The sequence below is a fragment of the Phyllobates terribilis genome, unplaced genomic scaffold (assembly GCF_046119375.1).
Source record: "Phyllobates terribilis strain yellow unplaced genomic scaffold, ASM4611937v1 Scaffold_12__6_contigs__length_324123572, whole genome shotgun sequence".
Lineage (NCBI taxonomy): Eukaryota > Metazoa > Chordata > Amphibia > Anura > Dendrobatidae > Phyllobates > Phyllobates terribilis.
The window spans coordinates 155,827,433-155,849,931 of NW_027362772.1; the positions used below are offsets into that span (position 1 = coordinate 155,827,433).

Sequence of the window (22,499 nt, forward strand, 5' to 3'; positions counted from 1 at the left end):
CACAAACGTGTCGAGAGACCTCACTATAGGTAGGCAATATGGGCATGACTGATTTTTTTGGGGAAATTTATAGAATCATCAACAGTGTAAAACTCCATGGAGTGACTAAAGTACCAAACTCTTACTATTCCCTGGTCTTAAAAGGGCTCAGAAGAAAGAATGATTGTGATTTTCAAACATGTTTTCTAAAAAGGATAGTGCAAGCCATGGAAAATACCATCAGCATTTTTAATATAAATGTGTTTTTTTTTTTTTTTTTGGTGCAGTACCCCAAACTGCCTTTAGGAATGCTCAACTAAATGTGAGCAAATCTAATTTAATCAATGGGCCATCTTAGGATTCATAAATTGTTTCCCTTAAAAAAAAAAAAAAAAAAAAAAGGAGTCAATGCCACATTTTACTTCCTATAATAACCTATTTTCTTCAGCAGGTCACAAAGTCAAAAAGGCACAGCCAATAACAAAGACTACCGGCTTCAATGATTATTAAACATAAGCAACAGGAAAAAAAAACAAAAACAAAAACACGTGTATAAATAAATAATGGAAAAAAATAAAATAAGCTTTTCTACCACCGCTTTTAATAAAAGGACCACGTTGCCGTCCTTGAATCCTGAGAGGTGGGTCACGTTTTTGGGGGTTATATGCAGGGGAGCACACCCCAAACATGCTAGGAGGGGATACTTAAATAAATTTCACAGCAATAAACAAAAAAATAAAAATAAAATAACTGAGGTATTAGGGCAGCAAAGTATTGTCACAGACACTGCTTGGCTTCTAGGGCGTACATCCATGTAAGACCTAGAGGAATAGAAAATATAAATATATATTATAGAACTACCCTCAATACCTCTCTACATTACACCAAGGGTGAAATTGCATGGACCATTCTGTGCAAATGTAATAATCTGGACGGGTAGACCAAGCGGGATAAAAAGAGTTCGTAGCAGGATGGTCACAACACACCACGAAATTACCCCGACAATAGGGTGAAGCACGAGGTATATTGGGTACACAACGCGTTCGACGCCTCTTGGTTTCTGATGTTTCAGTTCAGAGGACCATCTCCAACTTATGACGGAAGGCCATAATGCTGCCTCTGCATGACAGTATAGAGAATTGCACACAACAGAATTGAAAAAAACGTGATGGTGGGGCCTTTGGTACATAGTGACTTTTTTCCCCACCATCACTGAACCTAGAAGGTCTTCTCTTTGCTCGAAAAAAATTTAGTCCAAAATTTGCTCATTCAATATGAAGAAACATTTTGAAAACAAGTTATTTTCTCAGCATGCTACTCAGGCCTGTCGGGGGGATCTTAACATGCGGAAAAGAAAAAAAGGTTCTTAGCAGAAAACCAACAGCAAAAAAAAGTTTTGTGCATTTGATAGATCCCAAATGTTCTTTCGTCACATCATCCTTTGAGATGTTCCTCACAGAGGAACTGGAGAGATTGTCCTCACTCTTGATCCAACTTCCAAAGTCTTCTCCTTGAGAAACGTTTGGCCTTTGCAGTTGGGAATGTTGAGAGTGAAGGGACGAGGAGGTCCTTCATCTAGGCTCTTTGTGTTCGCTCGCCTCTTTTTTAAGTTTTCCGGAGCATCTCTTTGATCACAGATTCCCTTTGGTCTGACCTTGTTGTTTAGATTTTGCTGAGCTTCTTCCTCCTCAGAATAGAAGTAAAGGAAATTAAGTCCAAAACCTAAAAAACGATCCCAAAGCCCCATCGGCTTGGAAGAAACAGATTGGGATGATGGGACAAGTTGGGAAGACTGATAAAAGTTTGTGCGAGATTCTGTCGAAGAAGACAAAGGCGTGTAGACGGATTTTATGTCCAGAGAGAAAGAACGCTTCAAGCTACTAATTTCACGACGTTGGTCGGATGAGATCCCCATGGAGGTAAACCTGCCCGCCAGGGTGGACTCAGACTCGTCCTTCGCACAGCTGCTGTCCAATTTGGTGGCATCGATGGCCACTTCTATTTCATGGGACATAGAGTTGAGATTGTGATTGCTTTGGCAAATCTGCTCGGTGTTGGAGGGCTTTTCGGTAAGTGGCTGCTCGGAGTGCTCTCTGTCTGTAGGGCTTTCCGGATGAACCGCTTGGGCGGGATGTGATTGCCGGGAATTGACGAGACTCATCTCATATTCAAGAAGCTGTCCAAGAAAGTTGAAGTTGGGGGAAATGGTGGGTCTCTTTTCTTTAACAAACCTTTGGAAGAAAGAAAAATTATAGGTTTACTATAAAAAAAATAAAATAAGTGGACAAGTTGAACAAGCAAAGAACAAAATCTTAATATGTCCAATTTTAGGATTAGAATTGTACCTTGACATAAGATGATCACAGCTTATCCTGGCGATTAGCTGCAATCATTAAGGGAATCCGGTAGCAAGAGTTCAATTTTCCTGCAGCGCCACCACAGGGGAAAATCAAGCATCACAGTCCTCACTAAAAATCACTGAGCTATTGGTGTAATGCATGGATGGGCCGGTTCCTGCAAAGCGAGAGACATTTTGTATACTAAAGGACTTTTCAGCCTTATAATGTTGATGACCTCTCATTGAGATAGGTCATCAACATCAAATCGGTGGAGGTCCTACAACAGATACCCCCCACCGCTGAGCCGCTTTCCGTGGCGGCTGCATGTAAAACTGCCTGTGCTCTCGGTTCACCATCTACATCCAGACACAGTCGGCGCTAATAACAGCTGATGGGTGCCGGGTGTCAGACCTCACTTATCTGATATTGATGACCCATCAATATCCAGGGGAGGAATAACAGAGGAAAGGAACAGAACATAGTTCGAAGAATATTGTTATTTTTTGTCAGCTCGAAGGATGGTAACTGCTTGCATATTTTGGTTTAACCACATTGGCCTTATATTAGTAATTCACTCCATTTATCTAGTCTACACTGGTTTACCTGTATGCATCGTCCAGTGAAAGTCCCATCGACCTCATAATGTAAGCAATTGCAACGGCTGCGGAGCGGGAGATTCCAGCCAGGCAATGGACTAAAACTTTACCATTTACCAGCTCCACTTTTCCTGGGAAAAATAAAATAGCAAATTAATATAAAATACATCATTTTGTAAATTGTTACAGACATTTTTGATTGGTTGGAGGTTAAATGCTGAAACCTCCAAAAAAGCATTAATAAGCAGAGCAGAGCAACATTCAACTGAATACTTTTGTTCATTGAATCATTTAGGAATCATAGAAGTTTCAGCAGCCAGAACATCACTGATTAAAGGGGTTATTCCAATTTTCAGAAATGGGTACTGTTGGTTAATGCTTTTGCAATTTACTGCTTATTAAAATTTGCAACCGTTTTTGAGATATTAACATTTTTATTTCAGCAGCAGTGGTCGGTCTCCAAGTCGACGAGGTGTAAACAGAAAAATGTTAATATCTCAAAAATGGCTGAAAATTTTAACAAGCAGTAAATTGAAAAATTGCTCATATTTACAAATCACTATCCAACAATACCCATCTATGAAAATGGAAATAACCCTTTAAAAACTTCTTTTTGGCTCACGATTGGATATTTGATGAGATTCGTAAGCTGGCAATAGACATTTTTGGGGGCCGACAATGAATATATCAGCTTGTAAAACCCAACATTTCCTACCACTGTATTATAGATTGTGGCTAGGATACAGCTTATGTATTCATGATATCGGATGTGTAATAATAGGAATGAGAGAGGAAAAGATACCTATGAACTCGACAGCTGCACCGAGCCAGGGCAGGATCTTCTCACAGTAGCTGTCATTGATGGGGATGCGTAGAAAATGGTTATCCGAGATGAAGACGGGCTTTGGACAGCTGTAGCTGACGTTCAGCACATGCGTGATGCCATTCTGATTAATCACCTCCTATAAAAAGGACATTAAGCAGCACAATGAGATCACTGAATATGAGAAACCCATTCATAGCAAGAAAAAAAATCCCCACAAGTCACACAAATTATTGCTTTAAAAAAAAAAGAAAAGACCCTTGTTGTCAACACGCCATGTTGGCCGCAAACTCATGTTATAGATCCTCCTTCAATAGCAAAGTCTCACTGTATATGCAAGAGAGTGAAGCTATCCAAATGGTGTGTCAAAGTCATTTTATAATAGGGCATGTGGCATTGAGCACTGTGGCCCTATACATAAATCTTACCGTTCAGCAAGTGTGGTGTAAAAAGTGAAACATGCCATGATTTACTGCAATTTTTGCATCAATTTAAACCATAAACTGGCACAAATACCTAGATAAATTACCCCTGATGTGCCTTACGGAAATCAGACCAGCATCAAAAAGGTGTAGGCACTTTAAGGTGGACCTGTCACCAGGTCAAAGTAGCTTTTTGCTCTTATTTTATTGCAGCTGTTCCCTTGATTATTCCGCTTTTCGTTTTTTAAAAATATACTGTTATTGTTGTAGAGATATGGGCCTTTTGATTTGGTGTTTATTTTTATGATCTCTATTGAGGGAGTGTGGTTCACAGGGGGGAAAAAAAAAAAAACAACACGCCCCCAGAGAATCATGTAAGCCACATCCCCTCGAAAATACCATAAACAGACTGGATTAAAAAAAAAAAAGTGGAATAATCAGGGGGAGCAGTGAGAATACAATGAGAGCCAAAACTGGATGCTTTGGACTTTGTGACAAGCCCCCTTTAATGTGAACTACTTTCAGCTCCATGATACTCAATAGTGTTATGGATGCTTGTAAGATCACCTTTTAAAAACAGACCATCTCCTCTGTACTGCATAACCTCAAAAATTTCAGACAAGTGATCAGTTTCCAATTGCTACTTAAAACACCCAGACACGTTAGGCAAAAGTTGTCAGAATCCATAGATTCCGAAAGGATTGGCCAAACATCTAATGTGTATGGGGCCCTCCCACGACAGAAGATAAGGATCAATCATATTTAAATTTCAATGGAAAAACAGTCAATTCTTCTGATACGACTCAGAAAAATTACTTCAGAAGGCAGGTGAAAGTGTACATTATGAACAACTGGTACAAAAAGAAAAATATTCTAGCAAAATCTGATTGAATAACACATAACAGAGCTGGATGCATGAATATGACTCATCCTAATTGAGCAAATCCCGTAGGGAGCTTTACCGCTGCGGCCTGAACGCTCCTCACGAGATGGTAAATGTTACAGAGAACATTTTACAGTTTGCAGGCAATCTCGGGAGAGTTCAGTAAAATGGATGCTCCGTTGCATCATACATACTGTACGTTCATATTAGAAATACCCCATACCACAATAAGAACGCCCATTGAACGGTGCCATGAGAAATTACATGTCATTTACAGTCAATTAAACCTGAGCCTATTTTGGGGTGTGAATTCCCATTAAAGAGGACCTGTCACCAGGTGTCCAGTATTTGCACTCATTTTATTCCCGCAGCTCTTTTGAGTATTCCACTTTTTGTTTTTCTTAAATCCGCCATAAGGTCCCGGAGATATGGGCCTTTTTAATGACTCTTAGGATCCTCATGGGCGGGACTTTAAGCTGTCACACCCCTTCATAAAGAATATGAAAATTAACATTTAATAAAAAATGCCCATATCTCTGGAACCGAATGGCGGATTTAAAAAAGAAAAAAAGCGCAATACTCATGGGAACAAGGAGAATAAAATAAGATCAAAAACTGGAGACTTTAACCTGGTGACCGGTCTTCCTTAAAGATGTACACTGGTTGATTCTGCCGCATGGTCAGTGTAGTTAGGTCACAAATCACTGCTGATGTGTGCAGGAGCCATCAGGCAGGCATTTCTAGGGTATTTAAAGAAAGGAATGACAGGCTGCACTAAATTCTGCCTGGGAATGTGATGTAGACTGGCCAGATCACTGTAACATGCAGCAGAGTCATTACATATACATTAAGCTCAGGGCTGAAGATGTGTAATGCTGACGCTGCGCTCCGCAAGGTTGAAGCGGCTTTCATTCAAGGTTATTATTCTGTAAGTGGAATCTAGTGATTCATACAAATTCTATGATTGCAATGTCTGGTATATGTCCCATAATGAGGAATCCACAAACCATATGCTGCCACATTATCACAATTATACTTAAAGGGGTATCCCCATCTTGTAAATTAATGGATTTTAACTTACATATACCATCACTTTATAATTAGTGTGAACTCGTCCTATGGGACCTCCCATAGGAACTGCAGAGCTGATTTAGCCATGAGTCCCTTCTAAGTTTTCCCTGCATTAAGGAATTTCCTGTCTTCCTGGTTGTGCGAGAACCTGCAGCTGTCCCATTCACTTAAAAGGAGGAGTTCGGCAGCTTTCTGCACAGCAGGTATCTGGGTAGGGATGGAGGCAGGAGGGGACAATGCAGAAAAACAAAATAAAAAAGCGTAGGGGCGTAGCATAGCACCTTTATTCTTGGGATTCTTGAGGTTGGACCCCACAAAGTAATGGCATATCGTAGTGAACCTAGCCACCCAAGGTGGCCAGAGACCCCTATAAATCGAGCCCGTAATTTAAAAAAAAATAACCTCATCATTTGGCTAAAACAGGCCAAGACCATGTCAATGTTCATTTTTGGTTGGAGGAGTTTTCCAGCTTCTCAGAATTCAGTTCTAAAATGGACATTGGCAGAAGAGTTTTCAAACTATTGGTTGTCCTACTTGGGAAATGCCACTGTGTCTACAGAGTAGATCTCATCTCTGCTGGTTCCTTGTAAGGGGGTCTAGTTTAGTTCTTGTACGGAAGAGAAAGTTCGGTCGGTTTCAAAAAAATAAATTAAAAGCTGGTCGGATTATAGTTCGGCCCACTGGCGGACAGACCAAAATGGACCCAATAGTTCATCATAATGGACAATTCCACCTTATTTGGAGGTGGAAATGGGCCTCTTTACCGCTAGGGTTGCATCAATGATATGTCCATCCTTGGTTCAACTGAAATCCCTCTCTCCCGACTTCCCCATACACAGGTCCCCTGAACATTCCCATGTCCTCTGTAAGAGCACCACTGTCAGAATCATTTGGCGGCAGCTTATCTCCCATTTGTACTCCAACCACCCGATCCTTATCTCCCTTGTTGGGGACAGTCAGGTGACCCCCATACACATTAGACGACTGTCCGACCCCACTGAAATCGTTTTATGTAGTGCATTTAATTATCAGACTGAGAAAAAAAAAAATCTAAAGACCTACAAAAATATTGGATAAAAATCATCCAAAGCCACCAGTTTCAGCGACATCGGATGACTTTCATCCAACATGTATGGGTGGGCCCTTAAGGTTGTTTCTCAGTCTAAGGCTGGGTTCAGATGAGTGCATGCAAAATTGTCCATTTTTCATCCAGAAAAAAAAACTGATTTTTCATCTTGTTTTATACTTCATATGCTGCAGTCACATTGACTTGGATAGGTCGGTGTGTGCTGTCCATAGGCTATCAGTTTTGCATACCGACCGATTATTTCCTGTAAACTACATGGCCACTAGGTATTTGGTTCGATCTAAGACATTAGTCATTGTCTGTTCTTCCCATCAAAAAAAGAAAAATCACATGAAATAGTCCTCAAGGTTCCCAAGTCACTCTATAAATGGCATTTTTCAGCTCGAGCATGCCGCCCATGACCGTACCCAAATTTATTTAGCTCATCGGCGAGGTCCTTACTGACGGACTGAGAGCAAAATTACTTTTTGTGTAACAGAATATCCAAAACAAGGAAAAGCAAGAAAAAAACAAAACAAAAACAAGTCTAATAAATTCTACCAGAATAAGGTCACAGGTTAAAGCTCAACCTACCGAAGACAAAAGGTTAAACTCCTTCGGAGGCAGTGCAGGAAGCAGATTGTAATATGACCCGTGTATGTTTATGGTTCATACCTGATCCATGACATCATTCTGGGATCCCAGGTAAAGGTGCGGCAGGATACGGGTAACAGACACAGTGGATGTGGACAGACAAGGCTGTGATATGCTCGTGTGCAAAATATTCGAGGTGCGGCCTTCACACAGGTTTGGGAACTGGGACGAAAATTCGGCAAACCCCCCTGTAGAAGAAGAGAACAGGTTGAAATTTTTGCCGGTGCAAAATGCAGAGAGCCCAAATATAAAACTATATTTTTCAGTTCTGGTTTATTTTTGAACCCTATGTCGGATAACTTTATTTAGTGTTGCATAAAGGTGCACCGAGCTGTATTTTTTTTTTTTTTTTCTCCTCCTCACTATTTTTGGCAAGTTACCTAATTTGGTGCGGACTGGGTGATGGGATCACGGCATAGGCCATTTAAAGCAGGATGACTGCAATGGTAATACGGCGTTTCTTTCTGGGGTGAGATGATTTGTGAGTGTGAGAAAATTTGATTCTGACCGGCACTCAAGAGTTTGGTCTGATGCCAATTCTTAATGTACGCCTGCAAATCCGAGTTAGGCCGACTGCCAGGGTAAGGCTAGAGGGGTAGTTTTACTTTTGAAAAAGGTGAATGCGGGATTGCAAAAAAGTTATTATTGTTACTAGTTGCATCTCTATAAAGGCTATGTTCACATTGCGTTTTTTGATGCTGCATTTTACAGTATCAGCAAAGTCTCTAAGATTCTAGAAATCTCATGCATGCACCTTGGTTTTTGCTTGATCAGTATTTTACGCTTTGCATGTTTTTTTTTGCAGAATAGAGCATGTCACTTTCAGCGTTTTTCACCCATTGAAAGTAATAGGTGGTGAAAAAAACCACACCAAAAACACAGGTGTCAGTTTTTCCAGCGTTTTTTGTGCCAAAACCTGATGAAATAGAATGAGGTTTTTTTTCACTGAACTTTGTCTTTTTATGCATGTACACAAGGACAATGAAAAAAAAAAAGCAGCAAAAAACTCATGAAAAACCAAACAAAATCCTGAACAAACCTTCCTGGCAAGAGATCAGGTATTGCTGCAGAAAAAAAAAACCAACGTGTGAACATAGCCTAAATCAAATATCTATTCCAACCACACTTAAATATATATAAAAGCGTAAAAAAAACAAAACAAACAACAAACAGGGATTTGTGGCTATACTCCCACCCACCAATCTGTAAGGGACTTATTGCACTCATATAGTGACAGGTCTGTAGAAAATAAAGGAGCAGTGTTGATGGATATCATGACTTAAGAAGACCAGTTACTTTTTATAATATATATTTCTTACCTGGTGTAAATGGCGCTGTTCTTCCAAGTTAAACGATGTTTTTCTCTTGTTCCTGCGCCTCTCCGTTCCCGAGATATGGCCTCCTCTTCTCTGAATATAAATCTATTCTTATTAGCCAAGTGGGTGTGATCCTACACTCTTTTGTGGGCGTGTAATTGATGATCACACCCCTATGATAAATAAGCCTAGCTTTTTATATAGGACAATATCTCAGGAACAGAGGCGCAGGAAGAAAAGAAAAACAACGCCGCATTCAGGAAAACAGCGGCATTTACACCAAATAAGAAAAATATTACAAGTGACATGCCCTCTAACAATTTGGATTTCTGTGAAATTTAGGGTATGTATGGAGTCATTTTCCTTAACGACAACCATCTCAAGATACAGCAACCAAACCTGCTCCTTGATGTGGATTAAGCTCTAGGGACACTGAGCCATCAGCTGTTATTGACAGTAAATGTATTTTTACATGCCAGACATTTAATTAAATTGCCAAATTATATAAACATAAATGCATCAGGTTCGCCAAAGCAAAAGCCACATTTATTTAGTGGTTCAAAAGAACGGGATCCCGAGTGAAGGACCTCGTTCTATGATGCCTACACACTTAAAGGAAATAAAAATGTTAATAGAATATTTGATGACTTCTTACAATAGAAATTATATATTTTTTACATTCTTCGGGAGTTAGTGAATTCATTCCATCACTGGCTGTTAACTTCCGACCCATTTTACAGTCTCTTTAGTTTTTTCCTCTCTCTTGGGTAATGACCTCACACTGCAAAACATGGATCATGCAGCACTTTCTGAAATCCAGTACATGTGCTGAGTCTTTTAAAACATGATATCACTCGGAAAGAGATAAATTAATCAATAGGACAAATTTAGTCTGAATGGAGGAAGGGGGGAAATCAATGGCACGATCAGATTTTCTGAATGCAGCTTAGGTTAGGTCATCTTACCGCCATTCAAGATGAATGTAATTTTACCCAATTGACAACAGTCGGTGCCTTGAAATGGCCTGTACTGGATTTCCATCGAGATGATTCAGTCATATACTGTAAGTCTCTTTGAGAAAAGATTCATTCGTAGACTTTCTTTCCCGATCAAGTCTTTATGGGATTAAAATGAAATCTTAAAAAGGTCTCAAAGGCAATCCTTAAGAGATCGGTCAACTGGACCCCCTTCCTCTATGATACAAGGTGAAGACCAGCTTACAAAGAGTGGCACTTGCTTTGGTGGACCCAGGTCCTGCCGCGTATTTCATTCAGTTGAATGGCTAGAATGTGATACATGACCACCGGGGAGCTAGAATTTCAAGGTGACCATCTGATCGCTGAGACAGCTTCTGCCTAAAAAAAGGGTAGGGAGATATCCCCTTTAGCTGAACATATACTTTCGATAGTAGTTGGCCAAATGCTTGTTCCCCCCCAATACACAAGCGTTATCGGTTTGGTCAAGTACTAAATGGGAAGAGAAGAGTAAGCATATATCGCCTAGCCACATAAGGATCTGGCATGATGAAATCCAACAGCCTGATTCTTCTTTTCCCCAAACATTTGCCAACAGGGGAAAGTTGGGACACCACCATACACTTTACATGGTTGACTAGTTCCACCAAAATTGGCTGGTTTACACATTAATCACAATGTATATTACCAGGTGAACTCAAGATGACTTTGGAAATATTGCATTACATTACGTTTCGCTTACCTTCTAAGAGAGAAACCGAGCTGTATTTTTTCTCCAGCTTTCCGACAATCAAGGACACAAAATGGCCAGCAGATAACTCCTGATTGCCCTGGTCATATACAACTACTTGCTTCTCAAACGAAGCATCGATCTATTGAATAGGAAGAAAGAAAACAAATGTTGAGTGGCTGAAAGTCCATGATCAGCTCTTAAAATATGGATTTTGTGGTCCAATAAAGCAAAATTCCATTGAGGCAGGAGTGTGTGTGTGTGTGTGTGTGTGTGTGTGTGTGTGTGTGTGTGTGTGTGTGTGTGTGTGTGTGTGTGTGTGTGTGGGGGGGGTAGTGATGTTAATAAACTAGGCAAATTTGTTCTTCTGGAGTCTAGAATTATAAGGGAAAGCCCATGTGGGAGCTACAATCACCATACTGGTTGTCAAACAACGTCTTTGAGCAAAAACAGATATAACTAAAGGATCGAAACATCCCAATCCTTCCATCTCACAACATCTGCCAATAGTCAGAAGGCCACCATATACATAGATTGTCACCAAAGCCACCAAAATCAGTTGACTTTAAACTAACATCTATGACGAGATGTAAAACTTGGCAGAAGCCAAAAACTTAAGGTTTTAAAGGCAGAACTTTTAATCTCCACCATCTCTTTTGTGGTCTACACAAGCCTCAACACAACTGGTCGAGATTGCTCCTTTTAACTAACACGGAACTCAAGATTTTGAACACTTCAAACACTCACAATATCAAGTTCCTCTATCATCTTCCTGATACTTTTTTTTTTTTTTTTTTTACGATAATTGATGGGGATAACTTGACTTTTGTAAATCTAAATAGTTTGCATGTCAACATAGAAGACTTGTCAGCGATCGAGCGCAAGGTTCCTGTTGTCCATGTCTGTCTGCTGCAGTATTGACCCTGACTGGCCTATATTTAGGTCTGGATGATTCATATTAATTTTAAAAGTAACATGTAGTCAGTAGGGGTATCACTTAACAAGCATCCTGATTATTTGAGGAATGTCGATAGTAACAAGATACATGATACACTGAGCTCAGCGCTCTCTAACGGTGAAGTCTTAAGCATCTTAGTCAACAAACCTTAGGATGTGGCAGCACAAGAAGCTCCTTAAGAAGACGTTTTCGGGCCAGCTTGGACCCACACAGGTTCACGGAGCCCACCACATGGAGATTGTTGTAGTCGCTGAATGAGCGGCAGTCGATTACTAGGACCCCTTGACTGTCCTCCCTCAAGATGCCAGCCAGTTTTTGGGCTTGTATTGCTTGGGGAGGTTTCCTCTCTCCACCCATTTTGATCAGTCTGTAATAAAACATAAAGAGATGGAAGATATATGGATGAGATTCCATAAGCACAAAATAATAAAATCACACCGCTTCATCATCTTGTAAATATGTTTGAGTAATAATGCTATTTTCTAAGGTCTCATAATAATGGCCATACCGGATCCAGTACGGGAAAGATGTCCACCATAAATTGTTCTGCGGCATTATTATACGACACCATTGGAGAGCATAGCCAAAGCAACGTGTTGTGTACGACAGACATATGGACTAAGAGTAAGATGAAGTCAAGACTGGACTATCGGCTGCATCATCCCACTCCATCAGTTGTTCAAGGTTTCTTTTTGGACTACAGTGGATTTATTGTAAAGAAAACCATAACATTAAAAAAGATCTTTTTCGACACACAGGAAATGCACTCACAGCCAATCACGGGATGAAATGTTGACACGCCTTATCCAGTGATTGGTCACTGGCATTTCCTGTTTCGAGAGGAGAATCAAGGGAGTGTGAAGTTACTACTTCCTTTAATTTTTATTATTCCAATCAAAGCCTTAAAGGATTTATACCAAGATTTGAAGTTATTCCCAATCAATAGTATAGGAGACAACTACCCAATTGCTGGTGGGGGGTGGTGGCGACAGATCGATCCCAAGAACAGGGGAGCAAAATTTGTGCAAGCACATTTCTGCTCCATTCATTCTCAGTGGTACCACCCGAAATAACTGGAGCACCATGCTGGTCTTTCTCCAGCACTCCAGTTGATGACCTCTGCTCCATTCAGACGATGCTCTTCAGAGTCCCATTCTCTGGATCGGTGGTGATCCCAGTAGATGGTGTCGTAACTTCCAATGTTGGTGCAAAAATTGGGTCGGACAACCATCTTCAAAAGTACACCAGTTGCCTATTGTAATGGCAACCTTTTTGTTGGGGTACCAATGTTGCAGCCACACAAGGGTCCCAAGAGATAAGGCCACCTCCAAAGCAGGTGGAATTGTACATCATGATGAGTTATTGAACTGCAAAGGGCCCATATATTGTTCCTGCACAAGGGCCCTCTTCTGTCTGTGTCCATTCCTTGAGCAGGGATTCCAGTTCTCGTAAATTTATCTGGTCTATAGAAACTTACTTAGAAGGCAATGCTCCATGGGTATGCAAATTAGCTCCAAAATCAAATACCCATATATTATTGTAGGTCAAAGCAAAGTTCAAACATGCCATTACTGAAAAAATTCATCTAAATAGTTTTTATTGCACCCTTACCAGACTGATAAAGAAGACCTGCCAGATCAGATAGCCTGAGATAAGGATGTACCATGCCCAATGCATCAATGAAATATTATTTATTGGGCAACCAGAACATATTTTCAGCATTAGCTAATGGTTATATTCCAGTGCAAGATATCCAGTAATGGCTCAGCTAGTTTAGACAGGTAGAAGAATGCTTACATGAAAAACCTGATGTATGTAAACACCTGACTCCAAAAACAAGTGCCGACAATATATCTATTTATTAAGTTCAATGGCCAAAGGGCGGAAGTTATCATTTATCATAAGAAAAATTAGCAATCACTGGTTGCAAACCAAAAACTAAGATATAAGAATAAAATGTGATTTACTTTTAATCAACTAATATTTATAAATATTGTATCTTTTTAGGTTTACACTCCTTAACCTGCACATAAATGAGTTATATTCTATCCCCTTGGGGCATGAGAATATTTTTTGGATCTCTTCTAAATCACTAGCAAATCCAAGTCAGGATTAAAAAAGCCATTCATTGCATGTCCTCAAGAACACAGCCGAGTGATGTCATTTGGGAAATTCAAGTGTTGCATGTGGTTTTGCAAGAACACAAACCCTTAAAACATAATGTTTTATTATGAGTCCTTTTTTTCTTTTCTCTCCTTCTCAAATGACCTTGGTCTGACTCATGAAGACATTTCAGATATATTTAGGATGCTTAACACCAACATTGGCCTAACTTGGTCAATCTGGTAAGAATACAAAAACGTGATTTTTGATCCAACTACACACTTCCACCAAGTACAAATGATAAAGCTCTTATAATAGTGACCTGAAAGGCTCATTCATACGTCTGGTTTATTTACGAGAAAAACAAACAAAAAAAAAAACAACTGATTTTCATCAATTTTTTTATCATCCATGCAGAATTTGTTTTTCTCAAGCGCAAAATAATATAAATATATATTTATTTAATACTCCAAGCTTCTCCTACCTATTACATATTTTTTGTTTTTTACTATTAGGCATATATTCTATCCGTGAAAAATATAGACACGGATGAAACATGTCTCAATGAGGCCTGGCGAAGATCGAGAATTATTTTAAAATAATAATAAAAAATATTTTTAAATAAAAAGAAAAAAAATGTATCCCTGTATCTAAAGAGGGTTTAAAACAAACTTTAAAAAAAGTAACGCTTTAATCTGGATTGGTCATGTATCATGCTGGGGATGGGGCCTACAATGAAAGTAGGAGGATTAATATTTTATTAGAGAAATACTCTCTCCTCGCTCTGCGTTTCATCCGGAAGTGTAACGAAAGCTGAGTGTACAATATCAGAATACTGACATTCCCTAATGTTTTTATTACTTCTCGCTTCCATCCCATGTTTTTTTCCACTATTTTACACTGCACCAAAAAAAAAAAACAACCCAAAACATATTACACTACTGGAAAAAACGCAGCGTCTGATTGAGGTGTTTTTTCTCCAAAAGCAGAAAAAAAAAAAAAAAAAAAATCAATGAAGAACCTAGCGCTCAGTGTGAAAACTAGTCTTGGTGTATGTTCACATGTTGGCGTTCTTGTTTTGTTTTTTCCCCTTGGGAGATAAGCGGAATATTGGCAAGAAAGATGCTGCGTACGTTACACACGTTTGCAGTTTTTGATGCGTTTTTTTCATTGCAGATTTTTAAGTGCAATTGTTTCATTATTCCTCCCCTGGGAGATGCCATATATCTTAAGAATAAAAGCATGCTGTAGGCAAGGTAAAAAAAAAAATTAAAATACGCAACATGGCCATGAGATTTTAGAAATCCCATTCATTTTCTTGTTACTAGAAAATGAAAATCCATGTAAAACAAAAATCCATCAAATACACTTATGGTAGCTTCACACATCGCATTATTAAGGAAAAACTACACTTTTCTCCGACTTTTTTGCATTTTTTTTCTAGGGAAAATTTTTTTTGCAATTGAGAAATATAAAATGTGTATTTAACAATTTTCATCATTTTGGGGGTTAGTGAAGTTCTTCGCCCCCCTCCCGAAACACAGCATGGCATTTTTACCACGTAATATGGAGGCCTATTGTAACAGTACCAGTATTATCTTTTATACCTTCTCTCCAAGTGTTTGGTAATTGCTCAGAATGAAATGCTGTTTTCTATAGATATCCCCACTGCCCAGTAACAGCCTTCTTTGGTCTGGGCATTAGGTCACTCCTGACAGCTCCGGCAGCAGATGAGGTCATGGTGTAAGAGGCGCCTGTTATCTGTGATGTAATGGGATACCAGAGGCATGACTTACTGCTGGAAATATCATTCTCGAGAGCAGATCAACATCTCCATGTAACATAGTGACCACAAAAGTCAGAACTAAAAATATCACTAATCAATAGGAGCCTAATGACATAATACCGGAGGTCTCCAGCAAGTCTACTTCCCATATAATAGCTTTATGAATCATTCACACACGCAAAGATTACCTCCCTGCATCTAATAAGCAATGATACAACACATCAATGTAATGCAAATCAGGAAAATACTTCTGCTTTCTGTAAAGAGCCATTTTAGGCTCCGAATGGCTCCTTTGTATGGTCTGTGCTTTAAAAAAAAAAAAAAAAAAAAAAAAAGGAAGTCAAAGAAAAATGATTTCTTATGAATCCTACCCAAATTCCAAAAACGTGACATTAATATTTGAGTTACAAGTTTTAGCAAAAACCTTCAACTGGACTCATCCTTTGTTTCTCAAAAATTAGTAATTTCCCCACAATTTTTTTATGCATTTATTTTTGAATAATTTCCTTTGTTCCCCTCTTCGTAAGTAAGAAGCACAGGGCACAATGGCATTACCATATAATACAACCAGCAAGAAAGAGGATCAGTAAATAAATACATTTAAAATAAAATAATTAATTTATTATTATTATTATTATTATTATTATTATATGAGTGTGTGTAATTTTATATTCTCCATGTATGTTATAAATATACATAATATCTGCATAAAAAATGTTTACATAGAGAATATAAAATTACATATACGTATCTCACACAAAACATAAAAATTATATATATATATATATATATATATATATATATGCACATACATACTGTATAAGTTATAGAATAATAAAAGAATATAGTTTATAAAAATAGGAAAATATATTCTAAATGTATAAAAAAAATCATTAAATATATATTTTTTTAAATATAAAATAATTATAAAAATATATATATATTTTTATAATTGTTTTATATTTAAAAAAATATATATTTAATAAATGATTTTTTTAAATATAAATATATATATATAAATTATTTTTTTATACATTTAGAATATATTTTCCTATTTTTCCTTAATTTCATAAAAAAAAAAAAAAAGAAGATGTTCCCTGCAAAATAAGTATTCACCATTATTTATCTCTACTGGTAAACAAACCCATTTGCTAATTGATACCTACCCGATACCAGAACACGTCCTTTGTCCTACAGAAAAACGTAAATATTTTTTCCCTTTAGAGTGTGTCCGGCCCTTAAGCATGCGAAATATCCTGATGTCCTTTAAGGTTAGGAGATTTAATGCTGCTCTCTTTCCCTACAATTTCCTGATGATACATGAGCTATGCATTTTTTTATCCGCTCTGCAATGCGTTCCTGGCCTTGCTACAGCAAAATGGGGTAGAAGCCAATATAGCGGAAAACACACACAGACAACAGCTCCTCCGCATTAAGGCACGCTCAACACATTATTATTATTATTTTTTTTCCCCCTCTTTCCAAGAAGTAAATGGAATTCCAACATATCGGTCATGCACAGGAAACAGGGATGTGGGAAGCGGTTTCCAAATATGCAAAAAATGCTGCAATCAAAAAAAAAAAAAATGAAAAGGAGATGGAGGCTGCAAATAGAAGAAATGTGCTAGGTGTAGGGTAGGAGAATTCTAGCTGAATTTGCACTGCACTGATGGTGGGCACAATGCATCACACAATCCGTGCAGGACTGGATCATAACAGCTGCTGGGAGGGATTACCTCTGTCTTTCCCAGAGAAATCTGACCAGCTGGTCTGGAGGGAAAAAAAAAGCTAGGACAGTGCAGTCACACAGGTCTCATCTCATTCTATAGATTTTTTTTTTTATAGAATTTTGTTTGTGCAATTCTATGTAAGAGAGAGAAAAATCCCATTGACAAAGTGGGCTCTGCTACATCTGCAATGCACCTGTCATCTGTGCACGACACAATATATGTCTGCGCCACTGGATCTGCAGCAGCTCCATGGTGCAGAAAACAAAACAAAACACAAAAAGGCATAAAATGGAAATAAAAAAACGATACAAACGTAAAAGGGAAACAAATGTATCAATATTTACCAAATAAAAAGATAAACAACAAAACAAAGAGATTTACCTTTCTGGAGAGCTCTGGAGGGTTCCCAATGCAGCAGCAGCCTCTTGTTGCAGCAGTACCTGCAATGGATGGACAGACAGACACAGCAGCAGCAGCAGCAGCAGCAGAGCTAGGAGGTAGCAGAGTGTCCCAGGTGCTCTGTACTATATTGTTATGGTGACTGGAGCCAGCAGAGAGAGGATGAGGTAATGTGCAGGGAGAGGGAGGGGTGCACAGGGGGAGTGTTAAAAATAACTCAGGTTGATGTCATCTCCAGCCAATCAGAAGGCATGTCAGGACTGAGCTGTGATGTCACCCCTTAGCCTGATTAAAACAATCCCTTGGTGGATTTTCCACTGACACACACACAGCATTAACCCTTTCACCGGTGCATTCCAGAATCACACAAGACAAAAGCGATATTTACTGAAATAAAAAAAAAATAAAAAAAAATAGAAAACATTAAAAAATGTAAAAAAATTGCAAGCTTATTCATGCATTTATCTAAAAAAAATTGCATACTTAAAAACAGATTTTTTTTTTAATTATTTTTCCATGATAATAAAAAAAAATCTGTATTTCACGTATGCATAATTTTGAATGATTGAGCTTCCTAAAAAATCGTAAAAGCATATTGCTCTTTTCTTTTTTTCTGAAATAATGTAAAGATTTTTTTTTTTTGCAAACGTATTCATGTAATTATTTTTTTTGCATACGTAAAAATAATAATAATAATAATAAAGAAAACGTTAGAAGATTTTTTTTCATGGAATATTTGTAATAATTTTTTCAATAAATGTTGTTTTTTTAATCTAATTTCTTGTTTTCCAGATTGGAGGTGCTGGATCCCTTTTTCTTTTTTAAAGATTTTTTTTGCAAGCTTATTCATGCTACTAATTTGTTTTTGCATACGTGAAATGAATAATAAGAAGAAAGAAAAATTATAGCGTTAGAAGTGTAAAGATTTTTTTTGCAAGCTTATCATACAATTAAATTGTTTTTTTTGCATACGTAAAATACAGATTTTTTTCTTTCATAATGATTGAGCTGTCCATAAATGAAATTTGGTATTTTTGTAGAAAGACGTAAAAATCGGACAAGAGCTTTGTGGTTTTCATTGAGAGCGCTTGAGTCCATGTTATTCTATGGGGCTGTGCGCATTGGCCGATTCTTTCCTCGGATCGAGTAGAAAAAAATTGCAGCATGCACACTTTTGCCTCCGAGTTACTCGCCCATTCAACTCTATCAGTGGAAAAAATTGGACCGCATCGTCATCTGAACAGCCCTATTATTCTAGAATTTTTTGAGAAAGTGCGGTGACCAAAAAATTTTTCTTTACAGTATAGGTTAGTTAATTTAATAATTGATAGATTGGAATTTTTCAGACACAGCGATACCAAATTTGCAATTTTTTTTAATTTCTACTCAATGGGGTGATATTATACATTTAATTTTTAAAAAAAAAATATGTTTATTTTCACGTCCCCCTAGGGGACTTGAATCTGTGGTCACATGATCGCTTGTACTTTACACTGCAATACAATAGTATTGCAGTATATAGGAAGATCAATGCTCTGTTCATACAAGGCTCCTCAGAGCCCAGGGTTCTTAGTATCAGTGGGGGTCACAGTTGTCAGATCCCCAGCGATCGGGATAACTTCCAAACTTCAGAATATCACTTTAAAGACTTTAGTTGGACTAGTGCTGTGTAGATGAGCTCTGCAGGGTTGGAATACCATTTTAAGAGGTTGTGCTTTCAGGCTCTCAGTAATTCGCTGATGTCTCTGGTTCCTGGAGGGAAGCCCCAATCAGGAAGGGGGGGAACGTCACGCACTAAAAGGAATGTGTCCAACCCATGCCAAAGATTACCCCTAATACATATCGACTGGTCCTGATAAAAACCGCTTGAGCTGCCAAGCCCAGATATTGGCTGCAGCGGTGATGTGTGCTGCAGTCGTGACATCACCTCTACAGCCAGTAAACAGTGACCAGAGGAAGCAGTAAAAAGCCAGCACTGAAGTAGGGGAATATAAGTAAAACTCCATTTGTTTGTTTTTAAGCAGAGGAAGGCTATGCAATGAACAAATTAATTCATGAAAAATGCTCTCCTCTCCTCTCTCAGATAACGCAGCAGTTAGAAGAATGGGGTTGTACTCAGATCTCAAGGGGAAACCGTCTATAGGGAGGGCAGAGAGAAAAAGGCTACAGAAATGAAGAAAGCACATGAAGAAGATATAGGTGCAGAATAGAAGCTGTGTTGAAAACAGCAGTGATACACACAGTCTTAAAATCCAGCCTATATAACTGGGAGAGACACTCCCAGATCAAAAAAAGGCTATAAAAATGAGGACAGCACATGAAGATGAAATGTGTGCAGGATAGAAGCTGTGCTGAAAACAGCAGTGATACACACCATCCTAAAATCCAGCCTACATATCTGAAAGAGACACTCCCAGAGAAAAAAAAGCTATAAAAAATGAGGACAGCACATGAAGATGAAATATGTGCAGGATAGAAGCTGTGCTGATAACAGCAGAGAAACACACAGTTCTGAAATATAACTGGGAGAGACACTCTCACAAGAAAACAAATCTGAAATTTGGTTGGCCGCTGGCCCATTATGCTGCAGGTCAGAAGAGAAATTGGTGGTTGGGATCCACAAAGGATCAGGGTTGGGCAAATATAGGTTTTATTTTTTGCATGCAACCGCACTTAGGGGGCAATATTATTGTAAAAGCTGATACTCAGGGGGTCATTATTATTTTGAAAGCTGGCACAAAGAGACTACTTTTTAAAGGATGCACTACTTTACTGTGTTATGGTGGAAAAAAGGGGGCATTATCACTTTCTAAGATTTACACATGGGGTATTACTACTTTCTAGGAGGCAGAGTAGGGTTTTTGTTACTTTCTATGGGATACAAAGGAGTCAATATTAGTGTCCAGTGCACACAAAGGGGGCACTATTTGTATAACACTCTTTTGGGGTGGTAGCTATAGTAATGACATATTTTGGGTGTCACATTACTGGTGCAGTGATAGGGAAGCAGCAAGAACAGAATTAGGGAGCAGCATGGGAAGTTTGGGTGGTGGAAATTGAGGAGGCAATTCTGTTTTTGTTGCAAACTCAAGTCTTGATTGAAGAAGCCATCATGGAGGTCTGGGCCAGACGGATGCAAAAGATGGGAAGAGTCATGGAGGTCTGGGCCAGATGGATGCAAAAGACGGGAAAAGTCATGGAGTTTTGGGCCAGACAGGTGCAAAAGACGGGAAGAGTCATGGAGGTCTGGGCCAGAAGGATGCAAAAGACAGGAAAAGTCATGGAGGTTTGGGCCAGACGGATGAAAAAGATGGGAAGAGTCATGGAGGTTTGGGCCAGACGGATGAAAAAGATGGGAAGAGTCATGGAGGTCTGGGCCAGACGGATGCAAAAGACGGGAAGAGTCATGGAGGTTTGGCCCAGACGGATGCAAAACACGGGAAAAGTCATGGAAGTTTGGGCCAGACAGATGTAAAAAACGGGAAAAGTCATGGAGGTCTGGGCCAAATGGATGCAAAAGACAGGAAAGGTCATGGAGGTCTTGGCCAGACGGATGCAAATGACTGGAAAAGTCATGGAAGTCTGGGCCAGATGGATGCAAAAGACAGGAAAAGTCATGGAGGTCGGACCAGACAGATGCAAAACATGGGAAGAGTCATGGAGGTCTGGGCCAGACGGATGCAAAAGACGGGAAGAGTCATGGAGGTCTGGGCCAGACGGATGCAAATGACTGGAAAAGTCATGGAGGTCTGGGCCAGACAGATGGAAAAGACAGGAAGAGTCATGGAGATCTGGGCCAGACAGATGCTAAAGATGGGAAGAGTCTTGGAGGTTTGGGCCAGACGGATGCAAAAGATGGGAAAAGTCATGAAGGTCTGGGCCAGACGGATTCAAAAGATGGGAAGAGTCATGGAGGTCTGGGCCAGACGGATGCAAATGACTGGAAAAGTCATGGAGGTCTGGGCCAGACAGATGCAAAAGACAGGAAGAGTCATGGAGATCTGGGCCAGACAGATGCTAAAGATGGGAAGAGTCTTGGAGGTTTGGGCCAGACGGATGCAAAAGATGGGAAAAGTCATGAAGGTCTGGGCCAGACGGATTCAAAAGATGGGAAGAGTCATGGAGGTCTGGGCCAGAAGGATGCAAAAGACGGGAAAAGTCATGGAGTTTTGGGCCAGACAGGTGCAAAAGACGGGAAGAGTCATGGAGGTCTGGGCCAGAAGGATGCAAAAGACAGGAAAAGTCATGGAGGTTTGGGCCAGACGGATGCAAAAGATGGGAAGAGTCATGGAGGTTTGGGCCAGACGGATGAAAAAGATGGGAAGAGTCATGGAGGTTTGGGCCAGACGGATGCAAAAGATGGGAAAAGTCATTGAGGTTTGGGCCAGACGGATGCAAAAGACGGGAAAAGTCATGGAAGTTTGGGCCAGACAGATGTAAAAAACGGGAAAAGTCATGGAGGTCTGAGCCAGATGGATGCAAAAGACAGGAAAGGTCATGGAGGTCTTGGCCAGACGGATGCAAATGACTGTAAAAGTCATGTAAGTCTGGGCCAGATGGATGCAAAAGACAGGAAAAGTCATGGAAGTCGGACCAGACAGATGCAAAACATGGGAAGAGTCATGGAGGTCTGGGCCAGACGGATGCAAAAGATGGGAAGAGTCATGGAG

The 22,499-nt window shown here is 39.3% G+C and overlaps 1 protein-coding gene across 3 annotated transcripts; it reads right to left on the minus strand.

Moving 5' to 3' along the window:
- Positions 1 to 339: 339 nt before the first annotated feature.
- On the minus strand, positions 340 to 17,999 carry LOC141172324 (dual specificity protein phosphatase 8-like). Of its 3 annotated transcripts, XM_073656409.1 has the most exons (8): positions 17,812 to 17,999; positions 15,522 to 15,675; positions 11,959 to 12,178; positions 10,866 to 10,995; positions 7,855 to 8,021; positions 3,717 to 3,876; positions 2,922 to 3,045; positions 340 to 2,210 (listed from the first exon to the last, which is right to left on the minus strand). In XM_073656409.1, the coding sequence occupies exons 3-8, from the start codon at positions 12,166 to 12,168 to the stop codon at positions 1,433 to 1,435; spliced, it is 1,569 nt and encodes a 522-aa protein (XP_073512510.1). In that variant the 5' UTR covers positions 12,169 to 12,178; positions 15,522 to 15,675; positions 17,812 to 17,999; the 3' UTR covers positions 340 to 1,432. The 3 variants fall into 3 exon arrangements, with proteins under 3 accessions (XP_073512510.1, XP_073512509.1, XP_073512508.1); XM_073656408.1 differs by lacking the exon at positions 15,522 to 15,675; XM_073656407.1 differs by lacking the exons at positions 15,522 to 15,675; positions 17,812 to 17,999 and adding an exon at positions 16,867 to 17,429.
- Between the last annotated feature and the right edge of the window lie 4,500 nt (positions 18,000 to 22,499).